The following is a 13,722-nucleotide window of genomic DNA, read 5'->3' on the forward strand; positions in this document are numbered from 1 at the left end:
CCGCGTGTTTAATTGGCTGAAACCCTTGACGCGGCCATAGCTTTTCCTATGCCAAGACATGCCCCTTGTTCGATTGGAAAATAATCCTAGATCAACAATCGCGGGCAGTTAACACACATGTATAATGGGGGTTCTGGACTCAAACAACTTGGGCTCCAAGACTCCGAGCGAAGCGAGGCTTCTTATAAGGCCGAGATTTGTCTGATCCAGAACCCCCATTGTACATGTGTGTAAAGGTGTCATTCTGTTTATTTGGTGATGTATATTTCTGGTGCCAAGTGTGAACAACACCCCTCCGGTATCCCTAGAGATATTCTTAATTCAGTGTTGTGCGGTTTCAGTGGCACGATTTATGACGTCATCGCTTTCCCATTGCATAATAGGAAACGTAATTATCTCTTCGTGCTTAAGTATCTATGTAATTAGCTCGGCACTCTCTTATGCAAATTTGCTTCAACTCAGCCTCATCACAAACCGCTTTTTATCTTTAATTATGTAACCTTGATAATGGCGCAAGATGCACCGAAACGTCGGTTTCTATCACTTATATCTCTTGATTCATGTAATTATCTCTAAAATGAAAGAAGATGTTCCAAAAAGGAAAACTCCATTCTTCTTTATTTAAAAAAAAAAACTTTCAAATAAGAAGCAATATATATATATATATATATTTTCTTTTTCTTTTTTTACGGGAATGGCATTTATTTTTTACCTCCTTTCACTTTTAAGAGTGTCAGGCAGCCTAAATCTCGCTACTATTGATTTCTATTGTTAGTTGAAATACATCATTGTTACAGAGGCGCCAAGAGGAAAGGGGTGTCATGTGACGTGCGTGGCATCATGTGACGTCACTTACCAACAAAAACACTGCACTAACCTTGTAGAGAACAGCGTGAACTATTTACTGAACGAACTTAGATGTGTCGTAAGGTGGATCGCTAAAGCTTCAAGTAAGTAAGAAAGCCCAACTTTTAGCTTGTTTCTTTGCTGTTGTTGTTGTTTGTTGTTGTTGTTGTTGTTGTTGTAGTTTTGTGAACTAATCGGCAACTAAACTCAGTTTTTAAGTCTTCAACCATCGCGTGCGATACTTAAACAATAGTTACTAGAGTGTGAAAAAAGATCTAGATAATGTAAAAACGGACTGGCTAACTATGAATTGTCTCCAAGGTTTTTCGTCTTGTATCAACGTAACGGACGCATATTATCTTTGGCAAATTTTTTTGTAGGTGGATTTGTAGCGTTAATATTTTCAAATGTCGTCATCCCAGTCATATCAATAAACCGTCCAAGAAAGATTCCAAACCGTCGTAAAGCTAAGTGAAGTGCTTAGAAGAGCGGAATTAGATGGCGATTGGAGCGAAAAGTGCTAAGTTGCAAAACGGAGAAAAACGGTAGAGTAAATGATCTATCAAAGGAGAAAATGGGGGTCACCGCGCGCACGAAATGAAATGTTATTTCATTAGCGTTTATTAAATACGGTGATTATATTTATTCTTCACGTAGCTCCATTGCTATCCTTTTTCCATACCTGCAAATGGTGAAACCTGTACAGGAATCAGGAAAGAAAATTATCCGGATACCTGTTTAAACTGAATGTCTTTATTTACAAAATGTGCAAATAAGTAATCTTCCTTTTGTAGCAACGCTATGTAAATGAAATATTTAAGACAAAAGCCATGAAAGTTTGCTTCACATTGCAACTATACACAAAGCAAGACCTTACAATGCCAAATGACGACTGGAACCATTTGGATGTGGAAAGTGAACGCATTAGACTACAAGTAATTCATTGTAATATCAAAAGGCTCTTTCACCAATTACGTGATAATCATTGTGCAAAAACTATTATTATTCATGAATAGCAAGTAGAATTTTAATTAAAAACTGTCAGGTGTTCATCACATGTCTTATTTGTATTTACCTGGTAATTTTACTAAGTGCATATCGCGTCGGTGACTAGTTGAACGGAGTTATAAGGTGAGTTCCTTGGCCATGTCCTTTAAGTGTCGATCTTCGTTCACCTCGATAGAGAAAATATCTCATTAATATAATATATTTCTTAATGCCTAGGCCTTTTAATTTCAATTTGGTCATCTACGTTTAGTGCGTGTCGTTATTCCTGCTTTCCATTTCGAGGATGCTTATGTCTTTTAATACTGTGAATGTTCTTTACGGGTAGAGAATAGAAGAGAAACTATGATGAGATTATAAGTAGGCCTTTGTCGACAATGATTATTTTAAGACTCGGTAAAGTTAAATATGGAAATGAAACTCATTGCTTTCGAACAATACGACCTCGTTATGCAATAGTGTTTACAAGTGGTTTTTTTCTTCCTTTCTTTCTTTTTTTTTTTTTGTTTTTGTTGTTGTTGTTGTTGTTGTTTTTTTTTTTTAATAATGCCATAAATGCAAGCTTTGTTTGAGGTCTTATCCCAAATGTGATCATTTCAAAAACATAAAAATTCCCTTTAAAATGTAGTCCTTGCGTATGTTTGACAGCGGCGTCAAGCATACGTCAAACAAACATTTAAACACCTTTCTAAGGCAAAGCTTCAGATGTTTATTGCTCTAGCTTATTTGCATGTGGTAAAAGTGGCATAAGAATTATCGGTTTTTTGGAGCTTCACAGTGAAATTCGTTAAGTGGGGCTACCTCTTAGGCTTAAAACCTCTCGACAATGCAACTGCAATTTGTTAGGTGTCGATTTTTTTCTCATGGAAGCGCGTTTGTTAGGTTTTCAGTATACTATACGCCACTAGAATTTATTACTTACTTCTGCTTGTAGCATTTGCCGGTTTATTTTTTTTTTTAATTATGATCTCGATTTTTAATTTCATTTTGATCTAAGAATTCTAGCTCTTTAAAGAGAAAAGATAGGCTAACAGTAAGGAAGTTCTGTGTTCTAAGGTTTCTGAGAAAATTACAATCGAGAACCGGGAATGGCATTTACATTCACATTTACGGTAATTCCTCCGAAACAAAAGTTGCCGAACAATTGTTTTGAAACTTTCGCTGAATGTTTCCAACCAAGCACTGTTTCGAAAAATACGATAAAAAGGATAGGTCACCATGTTCTCTTAAGAGATATGGTGGGACAATCTTACCTAGTTCATTCATGCCTAACCACGGGCGTTATTTCATCAGTTCACGTTACATTTAGTGGTGACTGGAAGCAAAGGTTACTAAAGGGCATGTAAACCCCAAAATACAAGTTTTTATTATTCGACGCAAACAGCAACGTAGAAAACGAATTTGGCATTTATTTTGCTCGTTTGGGTTTCGTTAAGGAGAAAAACAGCTTTTACGAGAAAAAATCCACTTCCGGTGAAAACAATAGCCATCTGTCGTGACGTAAGCGGTGGAACACAAACATTGCGCAATAGGGATTCCATATGAGAATTCTATGGCGGATCGGGAAAGTGGGAGTAGCTCGGAGGATCTTTTATCGGATGACAGCGATTCAAATTTGGTGAATTTGTATGATATTGATGTAGAAAATTCAGTTGTAGCTGTGGAACAATCTGGGCCTCGTCCGTATCAATCTGAGCCACGAAGGGTCCGACAAAACGATCAACAAGAAGCCAGCCCAGAACCAGATGACAACAACTCAGACCGTCTTGGAAACACAGACTGGTGTTTGATCATTTTGCAATTAAATTACATTTTTAGCAGATGAACATCAATTGAAGCCGGCGCATAGTCAGATTAGCACGCAAATAGAAGCTCACCAAATTTTGTTGTTGTCTTTTTTCCCGACCTTTCTTGGGTGCATTAAAAGGTGCGAGTGTCAAGTATGTCAGCCAATGCCGACTGCTCGCGAGAGTGTTTGCTGCGCTGAAATCGGACAAGTCTGGCAAAAAGTAGAAAATCAGAGGCCAGAAATACAAATGAAATATATTACCTAGCATCCAGGATTTCAGTCGACCTGTCTTGATGTTTGGGTGCTTGAAACTGCTTATTACGCATTCAGGCAGCAGCACGACAGATAATCACACAGGAAACGAGTAAGTTTACTTTTATTTTAACTATCGCGGTTCAATTGTCAGATTTACCTCTGCCGTAACTGGTTTTATTTTAGTACAACACTAGTGTAGATAGTTATTTCTCTGTATTTTTCGTGTAGAAGATTTCGATACATTGCCTATCGGCAGCTTGTTCGTTGGTGCTGGGGTTATCTTGGTAAACATGTCCGAGTTGCGCTGCCATCTTGTGCTGTAAACAAGATCCGAAGCACCTTTCCAGCCGATTTTGGCACCACGTATACTGGGTTGAAGCCACCAACCCAGTGAGGGATAAGGAGGTGATTGCTAATTTACATCATAATTATTGAAAATATGTTACAGCACTGGCAGCAATGGGCTTAACATATACAAAGGCACAAACGTGGTTTGCCGTAATTACCTTTCTAGTTACTCAATGATGTGTAAGCGTGGCACATATTGTTCTACTGCTGTTTCTTTGCAGGGTTTCTCAAAGGAAGCAGAGATTATCTGTGTTGCGAAGAATAGCAGATAAAGTGGTTTACCCTATTAACCTCAAGCTTTTGAAGAGCTCTACTTCTTCTAGGCCTTTTATCGGCACTGTCAGCCATTTCTGGTTGTTTGCTGCCTTCATTTTGGATAGGCCGCTTTCGTTTGTCGCAAGAATTTGTTGCTGCTGGAGACTGTATCGTCGGTACAGCACCAGAAAGTAAAGGACTTTGCTTTCTCAGCCCCATTTCTACCATGAAACTTTTTTCGTAACAATCCGAAGAAAAATGAATGTTGCAAATAACCGAATGCTCCGTCGGCTCTACGAAATCGGCCCTTTTTGCTAGGCTCGATTTGCGCCTTGAACAAATTTTACCCACTGCCGCCTCAAATTAGCGTCTTTTGGAAACTTATGCATAGTATGGCCCGTTTTGTTCGAATTACTGCAAAACTGAACGACACAACGTTTTACCATAATGAAGATGTGGTGTTTTTCCAAAAGAAACTATGTAAACATGTGCTTATTTCACAACGTGTTCAAGAAAGGCCTTTGACTTCCCGTAACTAAAGGTCCACTCGTGACGTCATTTGCTAGATTGCGCAATTCAAGATGGCGGATGTTTAGAACTTTGAAGCGATTTTTCAACGGAAAAACGGGCTAAAGTGAACAAAAGATCTACAGATTTGGCAGATGTCATGTATGTACTAAACGACTATGTGGTCCCCAAAATAGCATTTTTGGGGTTTACATGCCCTTTAAAGCAATACTTGACAAAAATCTTGATAGGTAGAAAGTTCGGGCGCATGGAATAATGAAATATATAATTTATGGAAAAATCACACAGTTCTAAACGGCATCGGCTCAAAAAGCTCCTCGAATCGTTGTTTTTGAGGTGTATAATTCGCATCTTGTGCACTCTTTTATTTATTTTTTTATTTTTTTATTTAATTATTTTTTCTTTTAGTTACATCCTTTTTTCCTCCCAAACAATTTTTTCTTAGTTTTTAACTTAAAGAGGAGAATCCATACACTAAAATTATGCAATAGAAAATATAGGTCACCATGCTCTTTTATGAAAAAAACGAGCATTTATCCGCTGTCGAACTTAGCTTGAGGGAAATCTCTTACGTTGTGAGCGTGCACGCGTTCATGTGCGCGAACTAATGACGCGAAAACAGTGAGCAGTAGGTATGTGCAATGCTGAGGAATCACCTTGACGCAATATTTCTCAGGGAGAATTCATTTATTCACATATTGCGCACGGGCGACAATAAAATAAAATGGATAAAAGTTTTTCAAAATTAAACCGTGGCGTTGGGAGAAGTATTAGTTTTGTGCTGCATGTTTTATTTTGATTTAATACAGTCAACATTGTTCTTTTTTTCCAATATCTGAAGACTTTGATGATGCGGAAAGCTAACCTTTCATTTAATATTCTTGTTTTTTTCCCATTTACAAATTACACTGCATGTTTGAGATCTTATCTTAATAACATACTTATTGAAACATTTTTTTTTCTCTTTGGATGACCTGACTTTGGTTTCAATTTTTGCCTTTGTAGAATTATTTTTCCGAAATGCACTTTTAAATTAGTGTTTGTAGGTTTCCAAGTAGTCAACTGTTGAACTAAGTCATAAGAGGAACTGAACAAAAAGTAATTATGTATAATGTAAATAAATATATGTAAAAATCTTTTAAAATTGTCGATGATAACAAGATTTCAAGACCACTTTTTGGTACAAAATACCTGATAAGGTAAATTATACCTAGCTAAGTTAGGAATGGAATTTTGGAATCATTCATGTTTAAGTTTTGGAAATTCTTGATGAACTATGTACAATTTGAGATTAACAAAACATCATGAGCTATTTTTACAGGTAATAAGAACTTCATATCTTGCTATCAACCACCTGTCGTAATCCTGAACGACCTGTTTTGTCCTGGGGCAATTTCTCGGGTATTAATTTGTGGTGAAACCCTGCTTTGGGGTCATTGCTTTTATCAGATTGTAGATAATGATTTTATATTGCTTCATCGAAAGCCATCATGACACAAAATGTTGAAGAATACGTTGATTGAAGAGTTAATTGTTGTAGAATTGTGCACAGTTTTAGACCTATTCTCTGTGCCAGATTTCATTTGCAACATGCCTGGGACTCTATGAGTGCTGCAACTTGTTAAGGAAATAAGAGCTTCATGTTCACGTTTTTATCTGCCCACAAGAAAACACGACGGCAATTTGCACAACAAAAAGTTGGTTGTCGCATTTCGGTAATTTACTTTTGCGTGAAACTTCCGGAATGAAGCTTCCAGAGAAACGTATTAGGACTGGACTAAAGTACTCAAACTAATAAAACTAACAGATTTTTGCTTTAGATTTAATTACACGTACAACCTACAAGGTTAAACACAATAAAATGCCTTAATGCAGGGCTAAATAGGAGCATTTTCGTACATCCTAAAAATAAATTCAAGGGATGGTGGAACCGCTTTCTCACCATAGAAGCCTACAATGTATACTCTTCTGGACGAGATTTTAGGCTCTCACACGGAAGTCTTTTCTAAGTAATAATGGGTGTGAGATTTCAAAAAGTCGGCTTTGGCTAGAGTAGTAATAATTCCTTTAGGTCATTTAGGAGTGACGTGATGCTCTCTCATGACCATTGTTGAAACACTAAGTATGTTTATGATTATATTTAAGCTGAGAGGAAACCAGCTAAAATCATCGTAGTGTTGGGAGGGAAACCGTAACGACTACCACATGCACCGGCCTTCGAATCTGTAATAAATCAACAGAGTTGCACTACTTGTACGTGTAATGAAGTCTAATTAGCGAATCCCACAACCATGCAGTATTTATTGAAGATCTTAGGGGATATTTAAATTCTGTCTATTCAATAACAAATTGTTTCTTCAATCACAGGGTAAATCAATTCTTCAGTCATCCCAGGAAAACGATTTGCTATACCTGTTCGAGTCCGCAAAGTACGCAAGAACAAGAAACATGGACACCTCCACTCACGTCAGTTCCAATGGAAGTCCGTCTTGCCCGAGCGGTGTTTCTGTGTTCTTCACAACAGCCATGGCTGTGATAAGCTTAGCAGCGTTTATTGGAAACATTCTGGTTATTGCTGCGGTGTACAAAACGCCAAGCCTCAAAACAAGCGCCAATTACTACTATGTGAACATGGCGGTCTCAGACTTTCTTTCCAGCCTTACCACCTGGCCTCTGTACCTTACTAACGAGATTATAACAAGCCGGGGAAGTCTCATACAAGGTCCTCTGGCAACTGTTGGATGCAAAGTGGGAGTATTTTTCAGAGTGGTATCCATTACGGCCTCCATACTAAGCCTGGTGTTGATCGCTGTCGACAGATTCGTGGCTATTTTATTTCCATTGAAAGCCACGCTCATTACACGAAAAATGAGGGCTGCTCTACTGCTCACAACGTGGTTTGTGTCGATAGCTTATTGCATTCCCATGGGCTACTATTTCAGAGCGGAAAAAGTTGGTCAAGAAACATACTGCAAATTTGCGTGGAATGACTCTGCACTCATGATTTACTACATTACGGGCCTGGTCTTGTTCCAGCTATTACCATTACTTGCAATCATCATTCTTTATTCCCGTATCATGAGTGCATTGAGGCAGAGGTCAAACGCAGAATACACTGCTAGGTGCGGACGTAATAACCAACAAAACAGATGTAAGCAGACCCAAAACTTCATGAAGATATTCAGGTCAATCGTTGTTGTGTTGTTCACCTGGTTTTCTCTTTTTACCCTGTATTTGATTCTGAAAATCATTTCCCCTGCACTTTTTATCAGCGACCGGTGCAAGTGGATTTTAGGTTTTACCTATTTTTTGATTCCATCTCTTGGCATAGCAATCAATCCGGTAATTTTATTCACATATAGCACTAATTTTCGCCAAGCTCTGCCTAGGCTGTTGCCGTTTTCTTTCAGACAATCCCGTTCAAGTTGCACAGTGACAGCCACGTCACGGCGGCCAAAACTTATCCAACTACATTTTAGAGAAATTTAAACAGAGGTCGGGTTAAATATGAGGTTATTTTATTAAGGTCAAGTTGCTGGCATACTGTTGTCAGGTGAGTTGAGAAATCATGGAAATCAAGATAGCTCTATCGCTCCCGTTCAAGAAAACTAAGGATATGTGCGCTTTATAAATACGATTATTATTATTAATATTTATTCAGATAGCCAATCGCAGCGAAGATTAGCTTCATCTCAGCCTGCGCGCAAAGCTTGTCATTAAACAGTCAGCATCTGGTTAAAAACTGGATCATTGAATAATCCAATTCAAGAGTTTTCATTGGCAGAGCCATCATGGTATATGAGCTTTTATAGCATGCTCTACAAATATGGTAAGCGTACGCGTAAATTTTGGGGGCGTTTTTATTTTTATTTATTTTAGATTTGGCGCTTTTAATAAAATAGTTATTCCACTCCCGCTTGTTGGATATGAGATGACTATGGCTAACTCGGCGCTAGGCGCTGGGCGCGCTGTGATTGGTCAATCTAGTGGTTCGTATTCTTCTCTGTTACCCGCTTAAAGTTAAGTGTTTTTGTTAACACAATGTCTCGTGACTTATCGCCAAGTGTTCTTAACTTTCATGGCAAGTAAAGGTTTAAAACTTTCGTTTTCTTTAAACTGTGTATTTAAACTTGCTAATGACCTGGGAAAGTCTTGTAAAATCTAAGATGATGTTGTATTTAGGTCATGATGTGATTTAAGCAAGACTGGCAGTGAGGAATTCTTTAATCAAGCCAGCATCAACTACAAAATAATACTTTAGTTGTGTATTAAACTGGTGAAGTTGTTTTCAGCGCGTTCGGCAAGTTAAAGTCAGTGCTACACGCCTGAGATCATCGTATTATTCTAAACAGACTCGACAGCTATGCATAATGGTGGTATGATTATAAAACTAAATAATAATATACAATCATAGTACTATTAATAATTATGATTCTATGATCCCCTTAAATATTAATATGCAACGTAATCTCTGACGACCGCCTCAGAATGAAGTCCATTGCGAGTCTGGTTCAGTGGCTTGTCACCAAAGAAGGACTGATAACAACTTGTAGAGTGGTCCAGTATGGAAAAACGTTTACTCAAATATAAATAAAAGTAATAATAGCAGTTCATTAATTACACTGTTTGGTTACTTTACAAATAAACTTTTATCAAAGGTATTGAATTTTGTGTAGCGATAGCGGGAGCAGTCTGAATTGACGCATCTTGAATAGAAAGGGCAATTTTTAAAGTCTCTCGATCGTAAGGCCGTTTTAATTTTCCTCAGCCATTTTTGTCCGTGATAATTTTGGGTTAATTGTCATCTTGCTGGTGTTTCGTACATTGCAAACCCTATTTTCCTATCTTCTCTGGCAAGCTCCTTGCAAGCTAAAAGTCTTGGCTCTCTTTAAAAGGAGCGGCCTGCGCAGCTAGAAAAATCTCACAGAAAGAAAAAAAAGCAGTCAAAAAAAACTGTTCATCATAGGAAACTCTTCCCCCCTCAATAAGCAGGCTTAATCGAAGATTGTTAAAAAATATGGAGTAGCTGCAATCAGGATATGACATGGTCGAAAGGAGAGGGGGAGAGAAGAAGAGAAGAAAAAATAACAATAACTAATTAAGACCTTCATAAAAACTGGCGAAACATGGCTGTACAACCAGAGTAGTAGTTGTTTTACAAAGTCCGTCAGATGATAGTGCTGCATGTTGAGAGAAAAGTTCAGAAACGTAAAATTGCAAGTAAATTCCAACTTTTTCAGCAATTAAAATTATCTTCCTACATTTCAGTATCATGTGCGTTACAAGACTGCAAAACACAATTAAATCAGACAGGGCTGACAGTGAGGGCCACAGCCGGTTTCTATATGTTTGAACATTGATTAAAATTAATTTCAAGACTCTAAAACTTATTTTTGCATGATTTGTCTTTGATAATGATAGTAAATGACGTCCAGTAACATTTTATTTTAAATAATGCACAGAGTGGTCATTTTCACATTTTCCTTCTTTTTAGTTCTTTTCAGTCTTTAAGTCAAAATTTCAACCAACTCTTAGCGAAACACCCACTCACCCCAATCATTTTATCAGATTTCTGCAACAATTTAATTTACAACTGTGAAGTAAAGTCTACTATGTTTATTATGCAATTACAAAAGGAAAATGATGCCACTTGAAACACTTGATCTGGATTCTAGCATTTCAAGTTTCAAGCTCCACCCTCGCCAGTTTAGACCTTGTGTTATTGTAGTCCATTGTATTTGGACTTTAAAGTTGTTCTATTTAGAGGATTACATTGTTAATGCAAATCATGGCAGTCTTAAAAGGAAGTTCAAAAATAGTTATGTGACCCCTTTCAGGCGTGTATTGAGTTTCCTGTGCTAGGAGGCTCAAACAACAAGACAGACATGTTTCCACCTCTGCTGTGGACTCCTGATATGAGAGCACAGTACTGTCAGGAAAAATGGGGGCGTGAGTCAACTACCAGGCTGGCTAGTGACTCAGCTCTGGGGAAAAGGTTATTTATTTTATTTATTCATTTATTTATTTATTTATTTATTTTAAAGATTTGCCATGAGGCAGGTGGGCATACAAACAACACCAGGTCTCCTACTAGGTAAACCCACGACCTAACCATTCCCCTAGAAAATTGGTAACACATTCCCTAGAACCCCCAATATAAAAAATAATGAGAACCAAAAGGAAATAAATTTTTGAGAAAAAAAAAGGTTAAGAAGAACAACGTGTGAGAGTATTGGCACAAGGCAATCAGGACAGACTAACTTGTAAGAACGAATGTAATCTTGATTGAACACCAAACTTACTCTATTATAAAAAGGTTTGTTTGGAAATTAAAATGATCGTGGGTGTAAATTAAGAATAAATTGTAGAGTGAACAAATAGTTTCTTGCATTTAGCAAATGCAGCACTCTTGCTTGGGTGCACATGTATTGTATGTTTAGTACATGTAGATAGCAGTAGAGTGATGCTTAGCTCCTGCACTCCTGACATCTCATGCTAATTCTCCTTGCTTGTTTTTAGACATTATTTTCTTGGAGGAAGTTGATTATGATGATCAGTTTCTGTTTTCTCACGAGTTGTAAGCCTGACGGTATATTGATGTTTTGTGGAGAAATCATATGTTGACCACTTGGATTAAGTGTTTAGGAGAGAAATTGTCACCTGGTTTTTGAGTTCCTTTGCTCGGCTGGGCATTCTCATTCTACAAGACACCAAAAGACACAATCAGAAGCAATGTGTTATGTTTCAACCAATCAGAGCTGAGGACTACATGGACTAAGTGAACAAGGGTGGCAAGGAAAGTTGTAGTTGTCGTGAAAGTTGTTGTGCCTTCAACTATCCCCGGGGGGGGGGGGGAACTCCCGTGTAAAAAAAGAAACAGGGATATTATTGGGTGTAAATCACGGATTTTGGTCTCGCTAAGGGTGTTCAGGACAAGACATCACTTTTTTTTAGCTGTCAAGGTATCTCTTCCAAGGTTGCACTTGAAGAAATAATAAAAACATTCTTTCGTCCATTTGAAAGTGGTTTCTAATATTGATTAGTAGAATTCTACTAGTATACTTATACAAATGCTGTAATCTGATTGGCTGAGCTATTAAACACTATCAGGCATTAGTGTGCTGTGGCTGGAGGTCGTCTTGGAAATGGCGACGTTTTTTTTCGTTTTTCCAAAGTTTTGGAGGAAAATTTTGATGCAAATGGATAATTAAATTTCTGAGACGTCTAAACGAAGGACATTTACGGTTTCTTGACTTTAAAAACGGTTGAAATTATTGAAAAAGGCGATGCACGCGCACACACAATTTCGATTTTAGATGGCAATTCAATCCGAGCGATCTTTTACAGGCGCAAAGTTTAATAATACGTCAAGAAATAATTGGAAACCGTTATTTGAAGTAAATTTTAGTAAGAATTCTACTAAAACAATTAGATTATTCGCTCTCGATTTCTATGAGGTGATAGTTTATTCGGCCTTCGGGCTCATCAACTATCACCTCATAGAAATCTCGAGTTCATGACCTAATTGTTAAATAGGGGTCAAATAAACCAAGAACCACACCTAGATTGATCTCTTTTTTGACGAGTATCACCAAACCTTTTCACGTGAAAGTTCCCTCCCCAGACAACTATCATTCATTGAATTACAAGAGCTCCTATACAACATGATATATCTTTTAGCACACTGGTATCATCAGAATCGTAGCTGATACAGGAGGGAACTGGTTTCTGTGTTGGAGCGCCCGTCATTTTTTTTGATACCCTCTCAACCCCCGGTTCTTATTTGAACCTACAGTTAATCTATTACTTGTTTTACTCCTTCCTTGCAGACATATCTTCAGCTTCAAATATTATTTTCTCCAATGGTGACTTGGATCCATGGAGACCAGGAGGGGTATGGTTTTATCCTCCTTAGACTAGTATTGTGTTTTTCACCATCGATATTTCGCTCCTGTGCTGTTGAAACTTCCAGGTGTGTTGGCTATCAAAGATTGATCCAACTTATACCTCTTGGTCTCAGGTACTGCAAGATATCTCCCCAACGCTAGTAGCCGTTCTGGTCAAGGGTGGTGCCCATCATCTTGATCTCAGGTGCATTTTAAGTTTTTTAATTATTATTTTAGAATGTAGTAGTCATGCAATGATTCATTCAGTGCTTGACAACATAAAGAGTGCTATTAATATAAAAACAAAAGTAAAACATTCCAAAACGTTGCGTGAGTTGAAAGATAAGATCCATGTGTTGCCATCACCCCAGAAGCTAACTGCTTTTTGAGGGCTATTATTATCATTAGATGTGGAACAAATGGAGCTAAAAGTCGGCTGCTAAAGGCACCATTTTGGAAAAGCCATATTGAACACTTAGATAGAATATGTCACAGGACGTATTAGAAGTGCTGAAGCAGAAGGTCATTTTGTAGACCTCTTTGACCCCGGGGGAAGGAGGAGGGGGGACTCCCATATAAAAATAACATTTTTTTTCACCCCTAAGAGTTAACAATTCTTAAACAACACCATATCTTCTGTCATATTTTTTTTGGCTCAGTACTCTAAAAGGTACCGCAAAAGCTCCTGCCGTGGACCTTTTAAGGCCCAACACCCTAAGGGGTACCAAGACCGCTTTTTTTAAAGGTACGACGAGCACCCCCGTCCTTTTTATAAGGGGGCCCCCGCGGGCTTTGACCTCTGATAAGGTT

The 13,722-nt window shown here is 37.9% G+C and overlaps 2 protein-coding genes and 1 pseudogene across 4 annotated transcripts; all 3 read left to right on the plus strand.

The window, feature by feature from the left end:
• The first annotated feature begins 676 nt into the window (after positions 1-676).
• LOC110056445 (QRFP-like peptide receptor) lies at positions 677-9,692 on the plus strand. 2 transcript variants are annotated; one of them, XM_020762925.2, is made up of 2 exons: positions 677-950; positions 7,394-9,692. In XM_020762925.2, the coding sequence occupies exon 2, from the start codon at positions 7,475-7,477 to the stop codon at positions 8,513-8,515; it is 1,041 nt and encodes a 346-aa protein (XP_020618584.2). In that variant the 5' UTR covers positions 677-950; positions 7,394-7,474; the 3' UTR covers positions 8,516-9,692. The 2 variants fall into 2 exon arrangements, with proteins under 2 accessions (XP_020618584.2, XP_089130232.1); XM_089274106.1 differs by lacking the exon at positions 677-950 and adding an exon at positions 1,933-1,977.
• LOC149103745 (uncharacterized) lies at positions 2,781-6,162 on the plus strand (annotated as a pseudogene). Its single transcript, XR_016202128.1, has 3 exons — positions 2,781-3,633; positions 3,779-4,004; positions 4,124-6,162. The product of XR_016202128.1 is annotated as an uncharacterized LOC149103745 (transcript).
• On the plus strand, positions 9,397-13,387 carry LOC149103746 (uncharacterized). The gene is made up of 3 exons (XM_089274207.1): positions 9,397-9,402; positions 12,732-12,920; positions 13,047-13,387. Exons 1-3 carry the CDS (start codon positions 9,397-9,399, stop codon positions 13,299-13,301), a joined length of 450 nt encoding a protein of 149 aa, XP_089130333.1. The 3' UTR covers positions 13,302-13,387.
• The last annotated feature ends 335 nt before the right edge of the window (positions 13,388-13,722 follow it).

The sequence above is a fragment of the Orbicella faveolata genome, unplaced genomic scaffold (genome assembly GCF_042242905.1).
Source record: "Orbicella faveolata isolate gen_17 unplaced genomic scaffold, um_ofav_v1 contig_35, whole genome shotgun sequence".
NCBI lineage: Eukaryota > Metazoa > Cnidaria > Anthozoa > Scleractinia > Merulinidae > Orbicella > Orbicella faveolata.

Excerpts from the sequence above, each read along its gene's own strand:
- LOC110056445 (XM_020762925.2), top strand. The coding sequence starts at position 7,475 with ATGGACACCTCCACTCACGTCAGTTCCAATGGAAGTCCGTCTTGCCCG.
- LOC149103746 (XM_089274207.1), top strand. Across the intron at positions 12,921-13,046 it reads ATCCATGGAGACCAGGAGGG|GTACTGCAAGATATCTCCCC; the intron begins GTATGGTTTTAT and ends TCTTGGTCTCAG.